General features: G+C 45.0%; 1 protein-coding gene across 1 annotated transcript; it reads left to right on the top strand.

Moving 5' to 3' along the window:
• The first annotated feature begins 538 nt into the window (after window positions 1-538).
• On the top strand, window positions 539-22,324 carry LOC119778228 (synembryn-A-like). The gene is made up of 14 exons (XM_038277379.1): window positions 539-750; window positions 838-929; window positions 1,168-1,215; window positions 6,370-6,387; window positions 8,973-9,062; window positions 9,185-9,705; window positions 12,341-12,476; window positions 13,367-13,546; window positions 13,711-13,805; window positions 13,911-14,061; window positions 16,294-16,389; window positions 18,810-18,954; window positions 20,652-20,934; window positions 21,786-22,324. Exons 2-14 carry the CDS (start codon window positions 840-842, stop codon window positions 21,973-21,975), a joined length of 2,043 nt encoding a protein of 680 aa, XP_038133307.1. The 5' UTR covers window positions 539-750; window positions 838-839; the 3' UTR covers window positions 21,976-22,324.
• Window positions 22,325-24,171: the final 1,847 nt, after the last annotated feature.

Below are 24,171 nucleotides of genomic sequence, written 5' to 3'. Positions count from 1 at the left end.
TATGAGCTGGAAAATAGTTCTAATAGGTTTATATAAGTATGGTTTGCAAACATAAATGTTTTCTAAACCGACAGCTTTATTGTAAATGCTTATCTGTGTGGCCCTCTGCTCGGAGCCAAAGGGTCGTGGCCCCTTCCTGAACAAAGGTTCCTCATCCCAGTAAATGCATCATCAGCAGAAGTCTTTAGTTTGGAGATAAACTGACTTTTTTTCCAGTAAATAAGGAAAAGAAGCATTTCGGTTATTTAAATAACTAAAAAAGTTTATATTTTTGCGGGTTGAGATGCGGTGCGAAGTAAAGCCGACAGAAGAACAACGATCAGCTGAATGAGGCTCAGGGTGGGAGCTGGGAAACGCTGACATTGGTTTAGCTTTAGTTCAGGTTAATGAACTGATGATGACCAATCGGTGACCAGTAGTCTGATGAGGTCACAGTTTCGCCCAGTGCTGCTGTGATGGAAGTGACCCTCTCTGGTATCTGATCTTTATTTAGCCCAGAGTGAATCCTACCTGTTGAAATGTGGAGCAGCTGATGCAGCAGAGCGCGGAGGGGAGGGCTGAGAGTTTATCCATGGCTTAGAGAGGAGGAGAGGATCCAGGCGGTTAGGCTCAGGCAGGCTGTGGCTCATCTGCAGGACGGAGACGCTGAGCTAAGAGCAGCAGCTCCTTCAAAGAACCCAGTGTTAGTAGGAGGAACCCGCAGGAGTCTGAGCTCAGAACTGATCCACACTAGAACTTCATCAGCTTCAGGTTCAGTCTGTTTATCACTTGTTCATTTCAGGACATTGTGCAGTTCCTGCAGAGCTGGCTGATAATTCTGGACTGTTTCTGGACCAGGCATGGCGCCGGACGTGGAGAGGATCATCCAGAGCATCGGCCTTGGAGACCAGGACGCCGTCCAGCTCCTGCTGGACAACTACAACACCCAGGTTACCCACGGTTGCCATCAAGGCATATTCTTTTTTGTAACCATGGAAACAGTGTAAAGGGGTGGATGGGAAAAGGTTGTCATTGCCTGGAAGAAGGTTGGGGATGTTAGCTGAAGCAGGGAGCACAGGGTTGGTGCGCTCTGTCAGGTTGACGTCCTGCTGCCACGGCGTCAGGAGGCCGTCTTCATCAAAAAATTCTGTTCACATTCAAAATAAAAAATCTTTTCTCCCTCCACAGCATGCAGAATGCTTCTTCTTCAACACTGAGGCCCAGGAGAGGAAAAAGGTCAGTGAGCAGACTGTTAGATCCTCCAGGTTTTATCTGGAAGCTGCTCTGTAACCAGCTGCCATTAGAGGTCAGGTGATCAGAACATCAAACCATCAGTAACACAGCAGAAGGTCAGGGATTCAAGCCTGGGATTTATGGAAGAGAGAAAGAAGCAAAGCCAGAACTAACAGAGCTGAGGCAGCCCGGGGGGGCTTCCCATCCTGGAGGTTTCCTGACCTTCTGACGCTGAAACAGCCTGTTAAAATCTTCCTTAAGGTGGGGGGGGGGGCGGGGTAGAGGACCAGAGGGGAGCAGGTTGGGGGCCCGGGTGGAGGATCAGAGGGGAGCAGGGTGGGGGCCCGAGTGGAGGATCAGAGGGGAACATGGTGGGGGCCCGGGTAGAGGATCAGAGGGGAGCAGGGTGGGGGGCCTGAGTGGAGGATCAGAGGGGAGCAGGTTGGGGGCCCGGGTAGAGGATCAGAGGGGAGCAGGGTGGGGGCCCGGGTGGAGGATCAGAGGGGAGCAGGGTGGGGGCCCGAGTGGAGGATCAGAGGGGAACATGGTGGGGGCCCGGGTAGAGGATCAGAGGGGAGCAGGGTGGGGGGCCTGAGTGGAGGATCAGAGGGGAGCAGGTTGGGGGCCCGGGTAGAGGACCAGAGGGGAGCAGGGTGGGGGCCCGGGTAGAGGATCAGAGGGGAGCAGGGTGGGGGCCCGGGTAGAGGATCAGAGGGGAGCAGGGTGGGGGCCTGAGTGGAGGATCAGAGGGGAGCAGGGTAGGGGGCCTGAGTGGAGGATCAGAGGGGAGCAGGTTGGGGGCCCAGGTAGAGGATCAGAGGGGCGCAGGGTGGGGGCCCGGGTGGAGGATCAGAGGGGAGCAGGTTGGGGGCCCGGGTAGAGGATCAGCGGGGAGCAGGTTGGGGGCCCGGGTGGAGGATCAGAGGGGAGCAGGGTGGGGGCCTGATTGGAGGATCAGAGGGGAGCAGGTTGGGGGCCCGGGTAAAGGATCAGAGGGGAGCAGGGTGGGTGCCTGATTGGAGGATCAGAGGGGAGCAGGTTGGGGGCCCGGGTAAAGGATCAGAGGGGAGCAGGGTGGGGGCCTGATTGGAGGAGCAGAGGGGAGCAGGTTGGGGGCCCGGGTAAAGGATCAGAGGGGAGCAGGGTGGGTGCCCGGGTGGAGGATCAGAGGGGAACATGGTGGGGGCCCAGGAAGGGGGTCTGAAGGGAACAGAGTGGGGGCTATACATGTCAAGGAGTAAAACAAAATAACTAAATTTAGAAATATCAGATTATAAAAACGTGTGAATATTTTCATTATGCATCTCATTGTGTTTTTTAACATCAGTCAGGTGATTAAAAGCGGCTGTGGAAATATATACACCAAAGGTCCCTGATCAGATTGATCAGCATAGCTGAACTAATAATGATTCATTTTTGCAGCGGATCCCAGGACAGCTACCCATAGGGGATGACAACATGTGCTCCCCCTCTGCTTCTGTTACCATGACAACTACTGCTGCAGCATAACATGCTACCCCCAGCTGCCCTGATAACAGCGTGCTCTTCTCAAACATTAAACTCCAAAATTTTAAAATAAGAAACAGCTTCATTAAGGGAAAGATTTCCACAGAAAATGGGACACCTGGTCTGGGTCCAACCATCTGCCCTGACCCCTGACCCCTGACCCCTCCGACACCATATAGTGGACTTCATTGTCAAACGACTGTTCAGACAGATGATCACTACTTTAAATGTGACTCCGCCTCCTCGCACGGCGCCATCTTTGTTCTCTCTCGCCCCCAAAACAAATCCCATAAAACTTTGTGAGGGAAGCTCCTGCAAAGCATTCTGGGATATATCTGCTCACCTGGTGACAATGGATGATAACTACTTTTCAAGGTGTGTTGTGGGAATTGTTTGTTGAGGTAACGTTGTGACCCTCGTTTAAAATGGCGTAACGCCTGTAGTCCTCTTTGGGGGAGTCAGGGCGAACCTTCACGGACAGCCCTGGGCGGCACTTAAAGCTAAAGCTACCAGGCTACATGTGATAACGAAGCGTTTCTAACCCAGCCTGGTAAATATGTTCTAGAGTGCCGACAGAACGTGAATCAGAAGGTAAACTTTGCTGTCTGTTCATAAATCCCAGCAACATGAATAAACTAATGTTGGAGCAACAAAACAAAGTTTAGCTTGAAGCTAATGGGTAACTTGGCAGGAATACCAGTGCCTTTAGGTGCTGCTCTGGTGTTTTCCCAGTTCATGGCCACAATAACCTTTGCTGATAGATTGGACTTTTTATTGGGGGGATTATCTGAAAGTTCGTCAATTCACTCGAGTTTAATTCTATAACGTCAATTCAAAGCACGTCATCTCAAGGCTCTTTACAGAGATGATCCAGTCAGATTGGTTAAAAGTTTATCCCTAGGTCCTTCCATGGGGTCCGACCACCAGGCCTGTCTTTAACATGCAGCAGCTGATCTGAGGCGGTGGAGGATGGGGCCAAATGAGGTGCAGCATCTTTGATCCTTCAGATCGTGACAGATTAGATTAGATCCATAATAGGAAGAAATGTCACAGATTTTCTTTGTCTGATGAGTCATCATCAACGTTTTAACGAATGTTCTGCTCTCTCTGCTTTTTCTCATAGTAGCTTCATCTGGTCTGTTCCTGTTTGGCTGTGACTCCATCCTGGAGAGAAATATCAGCTGTGCTGCTGCCATCAACACCTTTGTTTCTAGATGTTGGAGCTTGGCCTGTTTTCCAGTGTAGTCCTGTTTCTCTGACTGTGACTAACTGGATGTGCTCTCTTCATCCTCTGACATGGGAGCTGGCTCGGAGCTCGTCTGCCTGGCTGTGTGTTTCCTGGACGGGGCCGCCTGTGGAGCTGGTTGACAGTTGCCTTTTGTATCTATGCTTCTTTTTCTATGTCTGCTTCTGTCTCCTTGAACCCCAGTGGGCCTCAGCAGATGGCCGCTCACACTGAGCCTGGTTCTGCTGGAGGTTTCTTCCTGTTCAAAGGGAGTTTTTCCTCTCCACTGTCGCTACAAGCATGCTTAGTGTGAGGGATTGCTGAAGAGTCAATGAGTCGATGCAATCAGCTGGTTTTCCTTAGATAGAAAACTTTGAATCAATCTGACTGGATGATCTGGTGAACTGGAAAGTGCCTTGAGATGACGTGTTGGAAATTGGCGCTATACAGGTGCTGGTCATAAAATTAGAATATCATGAAAAAATAGATTGATTTCAGTAATTCCATTTAAAAAGTGAAACTTGTATATTATATTCATACATTACATACAAACTCATATATTTCAGATGTTTATTTTGTTTAATTTTGATGATTACAAATGACAACAAATGAAAATCTCAAATTCATCATATCAGAAAATTAGAATATTACTGAAGACCAATAAAAACAAAGGATTTATAGAAATGTTGGCCAACTGAAAAGTATGAACATGAAAAGTATGAGCATGTACAGCACTCAGTATTTAGTTGGGCCTCCTTTGGCCTGTATTACTGCAGCAATGCGGCGTGGCATGGAGTCGATCAGTCTGTGGCACTGCTCAGGTGTTATGATAGCCCAGGTTGCTCTAATAGTGGCTTTTAGCTCTTCTGAATTGTTGGGTCTGGTGTATTGCATCTTCTTCTTCACAATACCCCATAGATTTTCTATGGGGTTAAGGTCAGGAGAGTTTGCTGGCCAATTAAGAACAGGGATACCATGGTCCTTCAACCAGGTACTGGTAGCTTTGGCACTGTGTGCAGGTGCCAAGTCCTGTTGGAAAATGAAATCTGCATCTCCAAAAAGTTGGTCAGCTGCAGGAAGCATGAAGTGCTCTAAAACTTCCTGGTATGTGGCTGCGTTGACCCTGGACCTCAGAAAACACAATGGACCAACACCAGCAGATGACATGGCACCCCAAACCATCACTGACTGTGGAAACTTTACACTGGACTTCAAGCAACGTGGATGAAGTGCCTCTCTTCTTTTCCTCCAGACTCTGGGACCTTGATTTCCAAAGGAAATGCAAAATTTACTTTCATCAGAGAACATGACTTTGGACCACTCACCAGCAGTCCAGTCCTGTTTCTCTTTAGCCCAGGCAAGACGCTTCTGACGCTGTCTGTGGTTCAAGAGTGGCTTGACACAAGGAATGCGACAGCAGAAACCCATGTCTTTCATACGTCTGTGTGTGGTGGTTCTTGAAGCACTCACTCCAGCTGCAGTCCACTCTTTGTGAATCTCCCCCACATTTTTGAATGGGTTTTGTTTCACAATCCTCTCCAGGGTGCGGTTATCTCTCTTGCTTGTACACTTTTTTCGACCACATCTTTTCCTTCCCTTCGCCTCTCTATTAATGTGCTTGGACACTGAGCTCTGTGAACAGCCAGCCTCTTTAGCGATGACCTTTTGTGTCTTGCCCTCCTTGTGCAAGGTGTCGATGGTCGTCTTTTGGACAACTGTCAAGTCAGCAGTCTTCCCCATGATTGTGTAGCCTATAGAACTAGACTGAAAGACCATTTAAAGGCTTTTGCAGGTGGTTTGAGTTAATTAGCTGATTAGAGTGTGGCACCAGGGGCCATCAATTTTGAACCTTTTCACAATATTCTAATTTTCTGATATGATGAATTTGAGATTTTCATTTGTTGTCATTTGTAATCATCAAAATTAAACAAAATAAACATCTGAAATATATGAGTTTGTATGTAATGTATGAATATAATATACAAGTTTCACTTTTTAAATGGAATTACTGAAATCAATCTACTTTTTCATGATATTCTAATTTTATGACCAGCACCTGTAGAAATAAACTGAATTGAATAAAATTGAACTAGTCTTCCTCAAGACAATGAAAACCTATTGTTATTTTTAACATTTGATCCAAACATTTGAGTGAATCTTCTCCTTTCATTGGGTCCCATTTGGGCAGATGAATGTCCGACTTCCAACCAGAGAACATCAGGCTGCAGAAAGCTGCATTTTATTCCCTCTACAGCCAAACCAAATGAAAAGCTCCTAAAACCAGTGCGAAAGTGAAACAGCAGGATGATGCAAACTTTCTGTTTCGGTCTGTCTACTCAGCTCCACTCATTCTAAATCTAACAGCCGTTTCTTTTTTTCCCTGTTTTCATGCATGTGGCTGACGATGGTGGACAACCTTACTGCAGCAACAAAGACTGGAAGAGGTAAACAAACCGCCCAGGCAGAGATATGCTGACGCTGGATTCACACTGTTTTACAGTAATCTGAAAAGGTGATTAGTCACGCCCAGTGTCTGTAAGCATGGGTGTCCTCCAGAAGCGATTAATCATGTCTTACTGTGTGTCCAAAGCAGTTTAGATGACCCATAAATATCACCATGGGTTGACCTTCTCTATGCTAACATGCTTGAGCTTCAGTGCAGAAATCTTAGTTCAGGTGGTGATCGTTTTTCAGTAGGTCTGGTTACCTCTAATCACAAACATTTAAACAGAAAAGGCTCCTGGTAATAGAACCTGTTTCAGATTGAGATTAAATCTAATCTCACCACCAAACATCCAAGGAACCGTCCATGTTTGAGAAAACGGCCTCATCAGCACTGGAGCAAAACCCATCTAGCAGGAATAGGAACGTGTTAGCAAAGACGTTTATCTCAGATGTTGGTGATGCTGGTAGAGGGTGGGCTGTGGGGGTGTCTGGTCAAGGTGGGACGCCTTGGTGCCGGGTTAGAGTGGGGGTCCTTTAGGGTCCTTTGGCTGTGGGTCAGCATATTCTCTCCTCAGAACTGCTGTTGGTGCTAGCTCAGGGTACGTTGAGAAGCACCTGTTCTCTTCTTCTTGTGTCAGTATCTTATGCTGCGTTCACACCGGGGGCAGCTGGCGCGACAGAAGCAGCGAGTTTACATGCAAAGTCAATGGTTGACGCGCGTCAAGGCGCAGCAAAAGGTCCCGCGGCGCGTTTTGAGCAGCAGGCGCAGTGCGTCTGAGCAGCGGAAGCAGCGCGTCGGGCGCGTTTAAGCATCTGACGCGCCGCAAACGCGTTGCTGCTCGAGATGGAAAAATTGAATTTTTGCTGCTCGACGCGCCGCGTCAACCAATCAGAGAAGCGGATCTGGGAGCTGGCTGGGAGAGAGACACAGCGCTGATGACACAGACCGCTCTGATTACTCCTCTTAAACAGTTTATTAACGCATAATTAACTTAAAATATATACATCTGCCGGCAGAATATGTTGGCTTTTATTATTCTGGTGCCTGCAGATCGGATTATTTAGATGAAAAACACCTACCAGCAGCCGCGGTAAACCGCGAGGAGGCGACCCGGCCAGAGGCTGCTGTTCAAGGGATTCCTTCTGTCGGCGCACCGCCGGTATGTGGGGGTCTGAGCGGCTCCGACAGAAATAATATTGGAAGGCAGGATAATAATCTGAATGAACTGACTGCACTGATGAAGTTTTCAGGTGGATTTTCTCACTTAAAAACATATTAAAACTACTTTATTCCCACTGATCACAGCAAATATAGCTGCAAGGCAGAGAAAGGATAGTGAAGCTCCGCCCAACGCGCGTCAGACACACTTTTCCACCGCGCAGCCAGAGCAGCAAAGCTGCTTCAGCCGCGCGTCAGAACTTACTGGTACAAGCAGTAAAAATGAAGCAGCAGACGCGATTTTGCTGCTTTTGCTGCATCCGGTCTGAACGTAGCATTAGACTGTCCTGAGCTCCTGTGGCAGGTGGAGTCACTCAGGGCTCTGTTCTAGAGCCACTGCTTTTCCCCTGTTCTCATTGCTTCCTGGTTTTATGGTTAGAGGGACTGAATCCCAAACTTGCCCCTAAGCACTAACTCTCTGTTCCCTCTGAGGGTCCGCCACATTAAGGGCCATCCCAAACCATGTAGTGGGTAGGGCCTGTGGCCCTTTCAGCCCTTAAACACCGAATCTCCATCAGCGCAGACTCGCTGAATTTGGCAGCAGGTGTAACAGTGAACTCGTGGAGGAGGAAACACGTTCATTCAAGTCTAAGTTCTGCTGTTTGCTGCATCTTCATCATCCTGACAGAAAAATTACGTCATTTATCCCTAAATGGAAGCTCCTCGTTGGAATAGTTATGATTTAACTTGATAGATTTTTTTTTAAAGAAAATGACAAATGTATGTCATGTTAACATGCACCACAGAGCTACAGCCTACATGCAGCGTTACTGCGTTGCCATAGGAACGAATACTTTCCCTTTCCATTGGAGGAAAGAGGGCGTCCCATTAATGTTTAAATCCCACCTTCAATCCAGGTGCCTACCACAGCTGTGAGTGGGATTTCATTGATAGTGAAGGGTTAGTGGTTAGGGGGGGATTCAGCCTGGCTATGGCAATGCTATGCTGATGAATGTCAGTTATATCTGTTTAAAGAAGAAGAAATGTCTAAAAGGAGACAATTTACCTGGAAACCTTCTATTACTCGGATAGAGGAGGATCTACTGAACCCTTTAGTTGGATTATAATGGAAAAGTTTCACTCATGAAGGAAGCCAGAATGATTAAATAAAACTAATCATGATTAATCCAGATACTAAGACTTCTCCTGAAACTGAAGCTTCAACTCAAGCTTGGATAAAGTTCAGGTAAAGGTGGAATTGTCATTGTTCTACTGACCCGTGGAGCACAGATGCTGGGATGGGGTCGGCCATCACCTGAAAGGCTGAAAGTCTCACAAAAGGACGGTTGATAGAGAGAGCATGAATGTGAAACGGTAAAATTATTTGATCTTTCGTTGCTCTAATTATCTCTGTTGATTCATCAGTTCAGGAAGAACAAGATAAGGGACTGCGCTCCTGACTCGGATTCAGACATGGACTCGGACGATGAGAAGCCGGACCTTCTTCTCAGAGAGGTAGGCCAGTAGAGGGGTGGAATCTGTCCGCTCCAGAAGCTCCATCTACACCACAGCATTGAAGACTGTTTAAGCATCCATTGATTGTAAACTGACCTTTGACCCTGACGGTTGTTCTGCAGGATCTGGCTGCAGCCCTGCTGTGCTTCGTCAGTGGTCAGCTGCAGCCTGGAGTGTTACGGGCTTGTCTTCAGACTCTGCGGATCCTGTCCCGTGATCGCAGAGCCCTCAGGCCGATGGTCACGGATAGTGCACTTTTCATTTTGGCACATCTAGGAGGAATTGATCTACTGCAGCCCTGCCAGCAGCAGGACGGGATGACCGAAGCTCAGCGGGACAGAACACAGAGAAGTGACTGTCAGGGATCAACAGATGCTGATGAGAGGTGTGACGTTTCCTTTTCCGATCCCAACAAAGAGGCTAGTGGTTTGGATACAAACGACTGCTATGGTCACCGCCTTAAACAGCGAGAAAACGAGGGCCCCCTGGTGCTCGCTCCTGGGAAGAAAGACGCCCGGGAAGAGGAGAGCGAGGAAGAAAGGAAGGAGGATGATGGGGATGTGTGCAGGAAGGAGGCCATAAAAGTCTTATGTAACATCATTTACAACAGCCCCCGGGCTCAAGAGAGAGCCAGCGCACTCAGGTAACGATTTCAAAAATATCTTTATCGTTCAGCATGTAAGTACAGAGGGTAATTCCACATCCTCCGTCACCGCTCCGCCATCATACGTCTGGTGGAGCACTAACGTTAGCCCGCTGTAGACAGGCTAACGTTAGCCCTGGCTGCTGCAGGCAGGCTAACGTTAGCCTGTCTACAGCGGGCTAACGTTAGCCCATCTGCGGCGGCCAGGGCTAACGTTAGCCCATCTGCAGCAGCCAGGGCTAACGTTAGCCCGTCTGCAGCAGCCAGGGCTAACATTAGCCCGTCTGCAGCAGCCAGGGCTAACATTAGCCCGTCTGCAGCAGCCAGGGCTAACATTAGCCCGTCTGCAGCGGCCAGGGCTAACGTTAGCCCGTCTGCAGCGGCCAGGGCTAACGTTAGCCCGTCTGCAGCAGCCAGGGCTAACGTTAGCCCGTCTGCAGCAGCCAGGGCTAACATTAGCCCGTCTGCAGCGGCCAGGGCTAACGTTAGCCCGTCTGCAGCGGCCAGGGCTAACGTTAGCCCGTCTGCAGCAGCCAGGGCTAGCCCTCTCTCTACATAGCCATTTGTGAAGTACCGCTGGCTCTGATGGAGGTTTGATTGTTTTATTTGGCAAAATGTTCATTTGATTTTTGTTTATCTGTTTATTGTTATTTCCACACTAAATGTAAAAAGTCATAATTTATATATATATATATAAATTATATATATATATATATATATATATATATAGACAATATTAATAAAAGGAGGTGAAATGCAGCTCCAGACTAGCTTCGAATGTGATGATGTCATCAGTACGCTTCTGTTCCAATTGACCCAGATTTATGCTGAGTAGGGTGACCAGACATCCTCTTTTTCCCGGACATGTCCTACTTCAGACCTAAAAATATGTGTGGGGGGAATTTCAAAATCATCCAGGATTTTGGTCGACTACAGCGCAGCAGTAGTTTGTATATTTTTGCCTTACCGTTGCGGGGGGAAGCATAGTGCCGGGTTCGGTCGCTCCATCCCCGGCTGGCTCTGGACCTGGACCAGGAGCCCCGGAGCTCATGGCTCGATTAGAATTTCTGGTCCAGATCTAGTCAGCGGTCCATGACCCACCCCCCGAAAAAAAGTGTCACCCTAATGTGCTCCCGTTCTCCCACAGTCCAGACTTTCCTGGGTTCTAGTCAAGAAAAATACTTGATGAGAACATGAGTCCGTACTCATGCTAGGATAACGATTGATCGGTAGTTAGAAGTTAGAGCATCATTTTCATATAGTTCTAAAAAAACAAAGACCGTTTTAAACGATGCCAACTATTACAAAATATACAAGGAAGCAGTTTTTCATCTCCATTAAATATTTCTTTTATTCTGAAAAGCTTAAAAATGTATCAAATACCGTCGCCTCGACTTCCTAGAGTAACGTCTTTTGGCAGGCGTGGATGAAGAGACGCTGACTTTGGAAGCAGAGAACAAACCTATTCTGTAGGATCCCAGTGATGCTTATTAAAGACGCATAACGAAAAGAAAACGTTTGACCAGAAACTACATGTTGCTTGATTCTGAGTTTTAATGATGTCACATTAAATGACTGAACTAATAATAATAATATTATTATCTCACTGTATTATATGATAATACAATAGTATGAGATGGAAGAAGCGTGGAGGCTGTAGGTGATGCTTAATGGCGGTGGTCTGCAGCACAGCGGGGGATGAGGGGCTTTGGGGTCAGTCACTCTTTAGATGCTTTTATCTCCCTGGCGAGGAGTCGCACTTCTCTGCTAACACTCAGTCTCCTCCAAGACAAACAGAAACTTTTCATGTCTGCAGATGGTCCACTGGCCTAGCTTCCACCAGCTCTGCTCTGATTGGCTCCCCCAGTCGGAGTCCCAGTCCGTCTTACGGCTGTTTCTGTTGCTTTGATGTGAACAAACATCCAGGCTGTGGTGAGATGAGCTGAATGTTGGTGGAAGGTCACTGAGGAAGGAGAAGCAAAGTCAATCTCCAGGTTTTATTGCACTGCAGAGCGTCAGGAAAATGGATGAACAGCAGGAACCATGAGACCAAACTGGAGGTCGTTGAGGTGAAGGTTACCAAGGTTACCAAGGTTACCAAGGTTACCAATGTGAGGGGTTTGGTTCTGTACGTTCTAGAGGATAATTTTACAAATGATAAAGCTGCCTGAAGGCTGAAAGAGAATAAAGCATTTTGAGTATCACTCCGGGTTATGAAAGAGTCAGAGTCCTCCTGTCCCTCATCTTCCTCTCCTTATCCTATGGGGGGGCTGCTGGTTAATAGGGGGACCTATGGCAGCTGATAGGTGAGGACAGTTTCACGTTCTGCTGAGACTCTATGAGCTGCTGCAGGTCTGACTGCTGCAGCTGCTGTCAGATCAGACCTCCTCATCCCTCCAGAGCAGGCATGTCCAGCGTCCGTCCTCCAGGGCCCTCCTGCAGGTTTCAGAGGTTTCCCTGCTTCAGCTCAGCTGATTTTAATAGTTGCAGTTCAGCAACAGTCTGTTAATCAAACCTTAAACCTGCAGGAGCGTCTGGAAGGCATCTATTCATCCATCCAAATGTTGGTGCATGAGCAGAACTGCTTAGCAACCCCTGGCCTCAGTGTGTGCTTCCTCTCTGTTTCCATGGGAAGGCTGCTGCAGGGATTGTGGGAGAGTCTGAAGCAGGGGATGTGGAGTAGGGCGCCCCCAACTGGCCAGTTCTACAAGCTGAGGCTGCTCTTCCTACTAACAGCCCTGAGGCCTGAGCTCAGGCTGCAGCTGCAGCAGGTAACACTCCTGAGCTCCCTCCATCTTCATCAGCATCATCATGTGGAGTAAAAATGAGCACTGAGAGTAATGAAGAAAAGGTTTTATTTTTCTCTGCAGAGGAGAACGACACAGACAGCTAAAGACAGCTCCCAGTGTGATTCTGACTAGTTCCTGCCCCACCTTTGCATTATAAAGACTGGTTACACACAAACATTGAGTCTTTCCAAGAGAAACACTTCATCAAAAGAAATAAATATATGTTCAGATAAACATTTTAGACGACTATTTTAAGTTCACACCAGAGACAGGACGTGAAGATGTTGAACACAATAAGGACCTGTTTATCTATGTTTCCCCCTTATCTAACCTAGGGAGGAAACTCCTTTTCAAACCTCCTTCCTTTCCCTACATCTCAGCATAAAGAATGGAACAGCTTCTCACTAATCACCATTATTCAGCAAGAAAAACCGACACACTTTAATATTTAACCTTACTAACATCCAAGGAAAAAAACACAAATCACAATCATCATCATTATTGTGATGCTTGTACTGTATGTTATATGTTCTTTCTTATGTATTTGCCTGCCTAGGGGCTACGGATGAAAACTAGCTTTGTAGCTATAATCCGGCATATTTACATTTGTTTTTATACTGATGTTCAATAATGTGCATTGTCCCTATTCAAATAAATAAATAAATAAATAAATAAATCATATAAAGTTCTTTAACATGTCGTTGTCCGTTAGGCTGAACTACTTATCTGTTTAGAAACATGGTGAAGGATAAAAACAGGATATCTGTGGCTGTAACAGCAACACGCTAAACATTCATGGTGGGAATATCTTTAGATGTTTCCTGAGCTGCTCGGGGTGGGAGCAGAACTCATGGTTGGTTCCATCCATTCAGGAGCGCGGGGTGTTGGTTCTGACCCAAGCCTTGGAGCAATGCCTGGCGTTGAGGTGGTCCTGGCTGGTCGCTGACAGCAAAGCCCCGCCCATTTCCCAGGAGGTGTCCCAGGATGTCATCGAGATCCTCAAGACCATCTTCAACATCGCTCACAGGTTCTACCGGCAGGAGCCGGATGAGGTGAGAACCTTAGTTTGGGCCGATGAGGTGACGCAGACCTGGGTGGACATGAAGACCGACTCCATGGCGTTAGAGACGTCTCTAGGCGTTGATTGGGAATTAGGTCCAGATTGAATTCCTTACGGTTTGATCATGAAGGTAAAATCTGGATGATGTCTCTACAGGAGGAGGCTGCTCTGTATCGCCACCTAGCAGCCGTCCTACGCTACTGTTTGCTGCTGTCGTGCGATGGACCCGACACACGGGAGGAGCTGCAAGGGTCAGACGGCTCCTTTGGATCCAAGCTTTTCCTCTTGGGACTCATCTTTAGAGCGGCGTCCTAGAGATGGTTGATGATTTGAAAACATGCTGTTTTTTTCCTCAGGCACACGGTGAACATCCTGTCAGCTCTGCCCCTCACCTGTCTGGACGTCCTACTGGCCGTCCCTGTGGACCAGGCATCCCATAAACATGAAGGGATCAACATGGACTGTGTCCACGCGCTGCTGCTCTTCATGGACAGACGGCTGAACAGGGCAAGATGTTTACTGTTATTGGTAGAAACCAGCAGAGGATTTATAAACCGGGCCTTTATAAACTCCTCATCCAGGTCATTCTCAGCTTACTGGTCAGCTGGAAACCGGAATTCAGAGCGATGTGGTTTTATTATTTATGCTGCAGTAGGGTTTGGATGCTTTTTTAGGTTCCTGCCATTCAGAACACAGGGCTGAGGAGAACAACTGGTGCATCTGACTAGGAAAGCTCAGGAGGAGGAACCTCCATGCTGCTTAAATACATCAGGGCTCCAACCACGGACGGCTCTGGTGGAGCCCCCAGAACTCACAAATCAATCAGTCACATTTCTTTATTGTCAACTACACTTTACATAGTACTGTAGATTTCAATTTCAGTACGTACGTTCATCATACACACAGAACGCTGCTGTTTGGCGAATTCCATTAACTGCCAGGGGCCTCGCCATGAGTTTCCTATAGCACCACCTTTATGTCTGTAGACAGATAGGAGCTACATTGGGGAGGGAAAGGGGGAAATAAATTATATTTCACACTTTATCCTTGACAGGATACAGTTTGAGATATCAAAAAACACCTCAGCACAAGAAAATAACACGAGACAAACATTTCAGCAGAAGGAAAACCTTGGAGGCTGGAGCCACATGTGAGTTAATCTGGTATCTGAGCATCAGTTGTGTGTGTACGGGTAAACGCGTTCAGTTTGTCCATGAATACTGTCCAGAAGCCATCGTCTACGATAAGATTGAAGTTTATCACACGGTTCCTGCTGGTCATTAAAAGTCATTAAATTATCTTTTTATTTTTATTTTAAGGCGTTACTGGCATTAAAATTCATAAAATGTGATTATCGTGGCATTTAAAATGCTTTTATTTTTGTCAGATATATCAGATATAAATGGTTCCGTGTGTTTGCATGGAGCTGCATCTGGTTAATCGTAACGCCGTATGTTTGGCGTCACGATTTGGAGGTGGAGAAAAATCTGTGGCAGGAAACGAGGAATTCAGGACATGGCTGCAGCCTGTCCACGTAAAGATGAAGAAGGATTTTTCCGGGTTTACACACACACACACACACACACACATATATATATATATATATATATATATATATATATATATATATATATATATATATATGCAACTGGATAGCTCAGTTGGTAATCATGGCAGCACAAGAACAGTTGAAGATCAATAGAGGCCAGGGTCTACCACACCAAGCAGGACCCCCGATGCAGACTGTGCAAAGATGCCTCTGAAACAATACAGCACATAACAGCAGGGTGTAAAATGCAGGCAGGAAGTGCATACATGGAACGCCACAACCAGGTAGCTGTCATAGTGTACAGGAATATCTGCCATGAGTATGGGCTGGAAGTCCCAAGGTCAAAATGGAAGACACCTCCTAAGGTAGTTGAGAATGACCGAGCTAAGATCCTATGGGACTTCAAGATCCAGACTGACAAACAGGTGATGGCTAACCAACCAGACATCGTGTTGATCGACAAACAGCAGAAGAAGGCAGTAGTGATAGATGTGGCAATCCCAAGCGACAGCAACATCAAGAAGAAAGAACACCAGAAGCTTGAGAAATACCAAGGACTGAAGGAGGAGCTAGAAAAGATGTGGAAAGTGAGAGCAGCAGTGGTGCAAGTGGTAATTGGAGCACTGGGGGCTGCTGTGACCCCCAAACTGGGAGAGTGGCTACAGCAGATTCCAGGTAAAACATCAGAGGTCTCTGTCCAGAAGAGCGCAGTACTAGGAACAGCTAAGATACTGCGCAGTTCCCTCAAACTCCCAGGCCTCTGGTAGAGGACCCAAGCTTGAGGATGACACATACCACCCCACGAGGGGTGAGAAAACAGTTTAATTATATATATATATATATATATATATATATATATATATATATATATATATATATATATATATATATATATATATATATATATGTATATATTTCTATAGCTCCAATTCCCATCATGTCATCTCAGGTCACTTTCCAGTTCACCAGATCATCCAGTCAGATTGATTCAAAGTTTTCTATCTAAGGAAAACAAGCTGATTGCATCGACTCATTGACTCTTCAGCAATCCCTCACACTAAGCATGCTTGTAGCGACAGTTTCAATCAAAGTTGAATTCCTTATTTGTTCTCCAACTTATTTTTTAAGCTGGTTGTCTGATAAGAGGCCTGTTTAAGTTTATACTGATTGTTCCTTGTTCTTCTTCTCAGGGTCTGAAGCTGAAGGAGAAGCTAACTCCTGTCCTGAGTTTACTGACAGAAAGCTCTCGGGTTCACAGGGAAACTCGTCACTACTTACGACAAAAGGTCAGATTTTGTTTTTCCTTACATCCATACCCCCCCCCCCCCCCCCCCCCCCCCCCCCCCCCCCCCCCCCCCCCCCCAACCCTTTGCCTGATGTAATATAAGAAGTCATCGAGTGAATCCAATCCAGAGATAGAAACTCTTCAAACCAACCAGAGCCCCAACGTTAGCCACATCAGGCACTAAATTGGGATTTTCTGGATATTCTGGCCAAAAGCAAATCAGTAACACATCAGTTGCCATGGTGATTTATGTGCCTTTAACCCTGGTTCTTTATCTGCTCAGTTAGCATCCCACTGATCAGAAACCAGTCAACAAATCCTTAAATTATTCTAGCATTTTTCTGGTAGACTGAAGCATTATTAACATTCAATGTGTAAATATCAGTTTGTGATTTAACTGAATTTAGGGAACTTAAACAATGAGCGATGATGCTGCAGCACAGGTAGAGGGAGAAGTGGCTTCAGCTGAGAGTTTCATTTGGCTCAGTAATTAGATTCTGTTGCAGCTCATTAATGATGAATTTTAATATATTTTGCCTGATTTATGTTCATGTTTGGTCGGTTTGCTTTTATCGACACTACAGATTATTATGTAAGAAGTGTGTTTGGAATGTTACTATAAAATTAGGGCTGCAATTAATGACTATTTTTGCAAATCAATTCATCTGACGATAATTTTTTTAATGAGTTTTTAGGAAATTAAACCAGATAAAACAGAAAGTTTCCTGTTTATAGATCTGGATGGAGAATAATAAAATATGAAAACATTTTTTATCTAAAATGGAAAAATTGTATATATCTATTTTTTTTTTTATAATTTTGATGTAATTGCTGCTCTAAGTGCGTCGCTCTGTCAGCTAAAGGCAGGTTTTAGAGTCTCTATACTCCATTTAACAATTAATCAATTTCTAAATCATTTGATGATTTCATTAATCAATGAATCCAATGGATTTTTTTAGCCCTAGATAAAATACATGAAACAGGTTAAACAAAGTAACTACAGCACTGCAAAAAATGTAAATCTAAATAAGTCATTTGTTCTTAAAATAAGTTCATTTTTTCTTGAATTGAGTAAGTAAGTGAGACATTTTGCCAATGGAACAAGACAATTTACATTTGAAATAAGAAAAAAACTATTGCATTGTCTTATTTCAAGTGCATATTATCTAATTATCTTATTTTAAATGTAAAAATACTCATTCCATTGGCAAACTATCTTATTTACCTGCTCAAATGAAGGGTAAATACACTTGATTTAAGATATTTTTTACTTAATTTCAGATCGTTTTTGCAGTGAGCCCAGATGTCCAACTTGTATATTTAGGTTAATATTTGAAATGCTCAGCTCCTCTTCTAGTTTCTGTGCTTATGTATATAAAATACATTTATTTGTCATTCCTTAAATGTATTATTTTGCTTTGTTTCATGATACAGAGAGAGAATATAAAATGTAAGAGTGGGTTTACCTCTGTTTACCTCTGCACATTTCTATATCTTCAAAAGGAAATACAGGATAAATCCACATAACAGACATATTTAGACTATATTTGGTAGAAAAGGCACAGATTTTCCTTCTGGCTTAGTTCTAATGCAAACCTTTTCAAAGTGGAAAAAGGTCCTAATTCCACATTGATCAGAGCTGCTGATGAAATGAGCTAAAGACCAAAGTTGAATTCAAACCCTTGACAGAACCACAGCTTAATGGCTGAACGGAGGATCTGTGTTGGGTTCAGAACTTTCATTAGTGGTCAGAAGCAGAGCTCTTAAAAAAAAAACAGAAGATTTTAGAGTTTTCTCTTTTGGACGTAAAAGTTTGTCCCAAAGTTCTTTAGAGCTCCTGGGAGGACCTTTAGTTTGAAAATGGAGGAAGCAGAGAGCTGATTGGCTGATCCACCACCTCAACAGGAAGAAACAACTTCTATAACCATCCGACTGTTATCAGTGATGAAATAAGATCAACTTAATCATTTAGTTTGAGCAGCTGGGTTAAAGGTTCACAATAAAGGGGTTTTCTGCTCTTTTCTGTTCTCTCCACATCACCATGCTGCCTCCACCATGTGGGCTGTTTGTTCTATATTCGGACACAGAGTTGAGTTTCGGTCCATCTGAGCAGAGCTTATCTTTGCCTTCTGCTATCCAGTGATCATCGGCTTCCTTCTCACCACAAACCTGTTTGTCTGATCTTAGCTGCTCCTCCAGAACCAGAGGTTCTGCTTGCTGGAATCTCTGGTTACCTTTAGAGTAGTTCTGCTGTAGCTTTCTCTGATCCCACCAGAGAATCAGAGGCTGAATGTTAACCCATGCTTGGAACCATGCATCATTCAGAGCATCCACCTGCTGCTGTCGGTCCATCTCATACGGTCTCCATAGAGCTGTAAGCTGGAACAGCTGTAAAACACGATGAATATTTTCCTGTCTCAGATTCTGCCTCCTCTGAGGGACGTGGCAGTCCGTCCCGAGCAGGACAACACGCTGAGAGGCCAGCTGGTCCGCCTGATGACCCACGTTGACACGGATGTAAAGGACTGTGCTGCCGAGCTGCTGTTTGTCCTCTGCAAAGAAAACGGTACAGTCCCACTTCTACAGCCCTGGGAGCTCCAGTGATCAGGTTCAGCATCAACAGAAATGTTCATGTTGTTCTGCAACATGCAGCGTTTCTAATGAGACTCTAAAGACAACAAGCAGAGCTTGGCTTGTTCCATTAAAGTCCCTCTATAGGAAATAATCGTAGACAGAGAATCTACCCAGTGCTGGGCAGAAAAACATTTACTCATCATGACAATAGAAATTCTATTCAGTTTATTTCTATAGCTCCAATTCACATCACGTCATCTCAGGTCACTTTATAGAGACAAGTCAACCAGTCTTGACTTGGTGGTATCAGCATCAGCGAGTACCAACAAATGGGGCACTGATACCATGTTGATGTTTGTATGTCACTTCAACGCAGCCTTCTCTCTCCAGACACTCACTGGTGTTAACTATTGCTATTGGCCGTCTCCAGACCAATGAGAGTGGGCCAGTAGCCGCTTTTAGCCAATGCCAGGGCAGCTTTTTCATGCCATGGGAAAACAAACCAGGAGAAGAAAATGTCTGTGGTGTCTGAGTATTTCGTTATAGAAACGCCGGCAAGTACATTGGCTAAATGCAAGATTTATGACCTGAAAGTTTAGAGAGGCGGAGTTAAACCGGGCAGTTTCACTACCTCCAACCTGATCAAACATTTGAAGACGAAACACGTGAACGAACACAAAGAGTTCGAGACTGCCGAGAGAAACCGGCTGGAACCGCATCAGTAAAGCCTGGTCTAAAAACTTCTACTGGATTCCCTTTGTTTTAGTCTTTTTCCTGCTTCACAAAGGAAGGCAGCAGCTTGACATGAAGCCATGATGGTGATTATTTTACATCACAGTAGGATGCAGTTCTTCATAGATACACACATCAATTTCAAACAGATGCTCTCGGCCGATTCTGCACAGCCAGGTTTCGGGTATCGGGACCAAAAAATGGCATCGGCGCAACACTATAACAAAATCTGCACCATTTAGAGGAACACATTCTTTTTTTTTTTTTTTTTTCCTGAAAGCTTATTGGTTAAATGTCCTTGTCCATCTGCTTTCATTTTAGAGGTCAACTGAAAATACAGTAAAAAGTTTTCTGTAACTTATCCTGTTCTTACATCCTGTAACAATTGACTTAATAACTCTAAATAATAAATCTGCTGTTGTAATTTACATTCTGATGAGAGTATAATAGAGTTACTCATTAATTAAATAGCTTTTTTACCAAATGCTTTTTAAATTTTTCATGAGCAAACATGTGGAACCGATAGAATTATCATACCGATAATTTTAGTTCAGTAAATGTTGGGGTACTCCACCTTCCTCTGCTCAGAATTAAGAATATCTGGCTGACACCAAAAAAGTTAAAAACAATCCACTAGACTTTGTTTCCAAGTGTGAAGACATTTCTCTTCCATCCAGGAAGTTTTTTCGGTTCAAAATGTCAGAAATTCGCTGAGTTCGTTGAGTTCCAGGTTTTATACAGTAGCCCAACAAAACCTTGCTTAGGCTTAGAAAACATGCTGATTATCAGGGTGATAAAAATCCAAACCTCTGACCTCTGGAGAGGGAAACAGCCAACACTGTGAGAAGTCCCCCAGGCCTCTACAGCACCATCATCATCAAACGTAAAGAGAAGAAACCTCATTTTTTGTGTTAGACGCTCCAGATGGGCTGAGTCTTCTCCTCTGTGTGCCTGCAGTCAGCCGCTTTGTGAAATACACCGGTTATGGCAACGCTGCGGGGCTGCTGGCAGCTCGGGGTCTGCTGAACGGCAGGAGGAACTCTGGTGACGGCCTGCTGGCCCCACACTACTCCAGCGACTCGGACTCGGACACAGAGGAGTACCGGGACGCCAGGTCTAAGATTAACCTGGTGACGGGCCGGGTGGAGGCGGAGCAGCCCGATCCGATGGAAGGCATGACAGAGGAGGAGAAGGAAGAGGAGGCCCGTCGTCTCATCTGCATGATCAACAGACTATCACGGTGAGAACTCCGACACCATGCGGCTCATGGAGGCTTCATGGAGCTGCGATCTTACTGCTTCCTGTTAGTTCGAGAAACAAGCTCCCAACGGAAACATGATTCTAACCCAAAAACAGCCAAAATATAAGGATAAAATTATAATGTTAGAGATTGAACTAACAGATTCTGCAGAGTGGGAGAATAGAGATAGAATGAAGCAGAATGATGAAAAAGGGGTCCCTATGTCCTCCAGCAGTCTAAGCCTATAGCAGCAGAACTATAGAGATAGATCAGGATAACCTGAGCCACTAACTAGAAGCTTTATCAAAAAGGAAAGTTTTAAGTCTAGCCTTAAAAGTAGACAGGGTGTCTGCCTCACGGACTAAAACTGGTAGTTGGTTCCACAGGAGAGGAGCCTGAGAACTAAAAGATCTGCCTCCCATTCTACTTTTAGAAATTCTAGGAACCACTAGTAAACCTGCAGATTGAGAGCGAAGTGCTCTGTTAGGAACATAAGGAACAATCAGATCTCTGATATCAGATGGAGCTTGGCCATTTAAGGCTTTATATGTGAGAAGGAGGATTTTAAATTCTATTCTTGATTTAACAGGAAGCCAATGAAGAGAAGCCAGGATAGGCGAGATATGATCTCTCTTTTTCATTTTCATTAGAACTCTGGCTGCAGCATTTTGGATCAGCTGAAGGCTTTTAACTACAGTTTGTAAAACAAAAACAACACGTCTATGGAATTCAATATATAGAAAGTTTTCCACCTTAACACACTCTGATAGGTTTACAGGATAAATGTGAGTTTAATCCGTTATTGAATAAGGTTGTAAAACTGGTGTTTGATTTTATTTCCTGTCATCCAGAGACCAAATCATTCAGCCGATGGGGGTGACAGCAGATGGCAGACTGGCTCCTCTGTGGGGCCAAATGAGAGGCTGCACAGAGGAGCTGGAGGAAGAGGAGGAAGAGGAGGATGAAGAAGAGGAGGAGGAAGAGGAGGGGGAAGAAGAGGGGCAGGATTTGAATTCGAAGCCACAGGGGTCAAAGGACTAAGCAAGTTTTTCCTCATAGATTCAGAGAGAAATAAGTAAAACACGGAGCTGCAGGATTCAGAGATTATTTAATCCCACTGAAATACAGAAGGTAATCCTGCAGTATGCTGCTGCTTCACACTCAAACTACTTCAGATGTTAATCCATAGTGATCCTTCTGTGATACGTGAAAGTAGGATAATGTGTCCAAATGAATGAACCATTACTGTGTAGAAATAATTCAATTAGATGAAAGAAGGAAGCTCTATGTTTGTTTTCTCTGTTCAGCATCGAGGAAGTTTATCTGAGCTAACGGCTCTCTGTAGACTATGGATGGTATGCAGAACAAAAACAATAAAATGACTGTAAGATGTTGGTTCCTGGTTTCTGTGTCTGCATCTCTATTGTTGGAATTTACCTGGCCGTGTTCAGAGAACTGATCACGGTGGGATTATTCTGCACACGTACCCAATAAATTCACCACTACTTCCATCAACAAAAATCAACCAGCAACAAATCAAACATGTTTCAGCTCAAAATGTCAAAAGTTTATCATGGATTTTATATCTGAACCAAAGTTTATCCTGAAGAATTTGGGATCAAATTAGCTTTAGACTTGTTTAGAGTAATTGGAATCATTTCAAAGCGAATCCATCCATTTTCTGTCACCCTTTATCCCTGCTGGGGTGGTGAGGGGTGCTGGTGCCTCCAGCTGTCAGTGGGTGAGAGGAGGGGTCCATCCTGGACAGTGAGGCAGGGTCCATCCTGGACAGAGAGGAGGGGTCCACCCTGGACAGGTCTCCAGTCCATAGCAGGGCAACACAGAGACAAACAACCATTCACTCACACCTAAAGAGGATTTAGAGAAGCCAATGAACCTACCAGTCATGTTTTTGGACTGTGGGAGGAAGCCGGAGTACCCGGAGAGAACCCACGCATGCTCAGGGAGAACATGCACACTCTATGCAGAAAGACCCCGGGCTGGGAATCAAACCCAGAACCTTCTTGCTGCAAGACAGTAGTGCTACCCACCGCAGCACTGAGCAGCCCTCAATGCAAATACAACATCATTGGGAAAATAATGTTTCATTAAATAATTTGCTTGGTTAAAAATCATTAAACTTAAGCTAATGGATTTTTAAACTTTAGCGATTGAGCTAGTAGCTAGCAGACGCAGTAGCTAGCAGACGCAGTAGCTAGCAGACATTAGGGGATTCATTTTAATGATTCTTTGCGAACATTTTGGTAATTAAATGCAATGAGAATATGAGAGAAAACACAAAGCTTTACATGAAATAAAGTTTGTTTTAGCTTTTTAAATGGCTCAGACCACAAACAGAAGATCTTTCTTCATCCATCCAGGAGTCCTGGTCATCTCTGGCGGCTCCACCTCAGCAGTCTCTAGTTGGAGACCTAATTATTCTTATTATTCTGGGCTGTCAGGGTATTATGTTGTGCATCGGCTCTGTGATTGGTTCTTTTCAACCATAGGCCGGAGCAGAACAGATGAAGAATAAAACACCCAAACGAACCAGAAGGAGGAGGGGCGGCTGTTTGATTAGCATCTGATCTGGAATGCGTGCAGGACGATGGACCTCCATGCTGCTTTAACAGTTTTGGTTTCCCATCATTGAAGGTGAGGAAGGTTCATCAGTAACTAGATGGTTCCTGTGAGACGTTCTGAAGAGGAGCAGAACCCAGCAGGGCTGAACAAGGCTTGTCCACAAGAGATGGAAATCCATTTTATTGATTTATTTTAAAGCGACAGTATATATCAATAAACTTCCATATCATAGTTACATATACCAGATTGCAAACATTGGCTAATTTCCACCTGCAGTCTCTGGACTGCAGGTGGAAAGCACTAAGCTCACTTAGCTGATTGCTCCTTCCTGTGTTTCCAAAAAGGCCAAAGTAAATAACCCAGTCCTTCTTTTCACTGTAGACAAGCCATGATCTGCTTATCTGTTCTCCATTTTTCATTTGGATGAAATAATAGCTGCATGAATCATGACAGCAGACAAGATAGAGGAGAGCAGGAGGCGGGGTTACCAATCTACTCGCTCTGGAGAGCAGAGTTCGCTGCTTTTAGATGTTGTCTCCAAAGTCTCCAGTAGCAGAAAAAAGTCTCTAGATTTGGCGCTAGGAGCTTTTTAGAAATCAAAGTGCTAGAGGGGTCTGAAAAGTGGCTAAATATAGCGACTAAAGCGCTAAGTTG

The sequence above is a fragment of the Cyprinodon tularosa genome, unplaced genomic scaffold, assembly GCF_016077235.1.
Source record: "Cyprinodon tularosa strain WSP-4 unplaced genomic scaffold, ASM1607723v1 ctg1304, whole genome shotgun sequence".
Lineage (NCBI taxonomy): Eukaryota > Metazoa > Chordata > Actinopteri > Cyprinodontiformes > Cyprinodontidae > Cyprinodon > Cyprinodon tularosa.
This window is presented reverse-complemented; position numbering and strand designations above follow the sequence as displayed.

What these genes read in the sequence shown, in the direction of transcription:
- LOC119778228 (XM_038277379.1), top strand. Translation starts at nt 840, where the DNA reads ATGGCGCCGGACGTGGAGAGGATCATCCAGAGCATCGGCCTTGGAGAC. An exon ending in GAGAGAGCCAGCGCACTCAG is followed by an intron (nt 9,706 to 12,340) that starts GTAACGATTTCA and finishes TTCCATGGGAAG; the next exon opens with GCTGCTGCAGGGATTGTGGG. An exon ending in ATGATCAACAGACTATCACG is followed by an intron (nt 20,935 to 21,785) that starts GTGAGAACTCCG and finishes CCTGTCATCCAG; the next exon opens with AGACCAAATCATTCAGCCGA.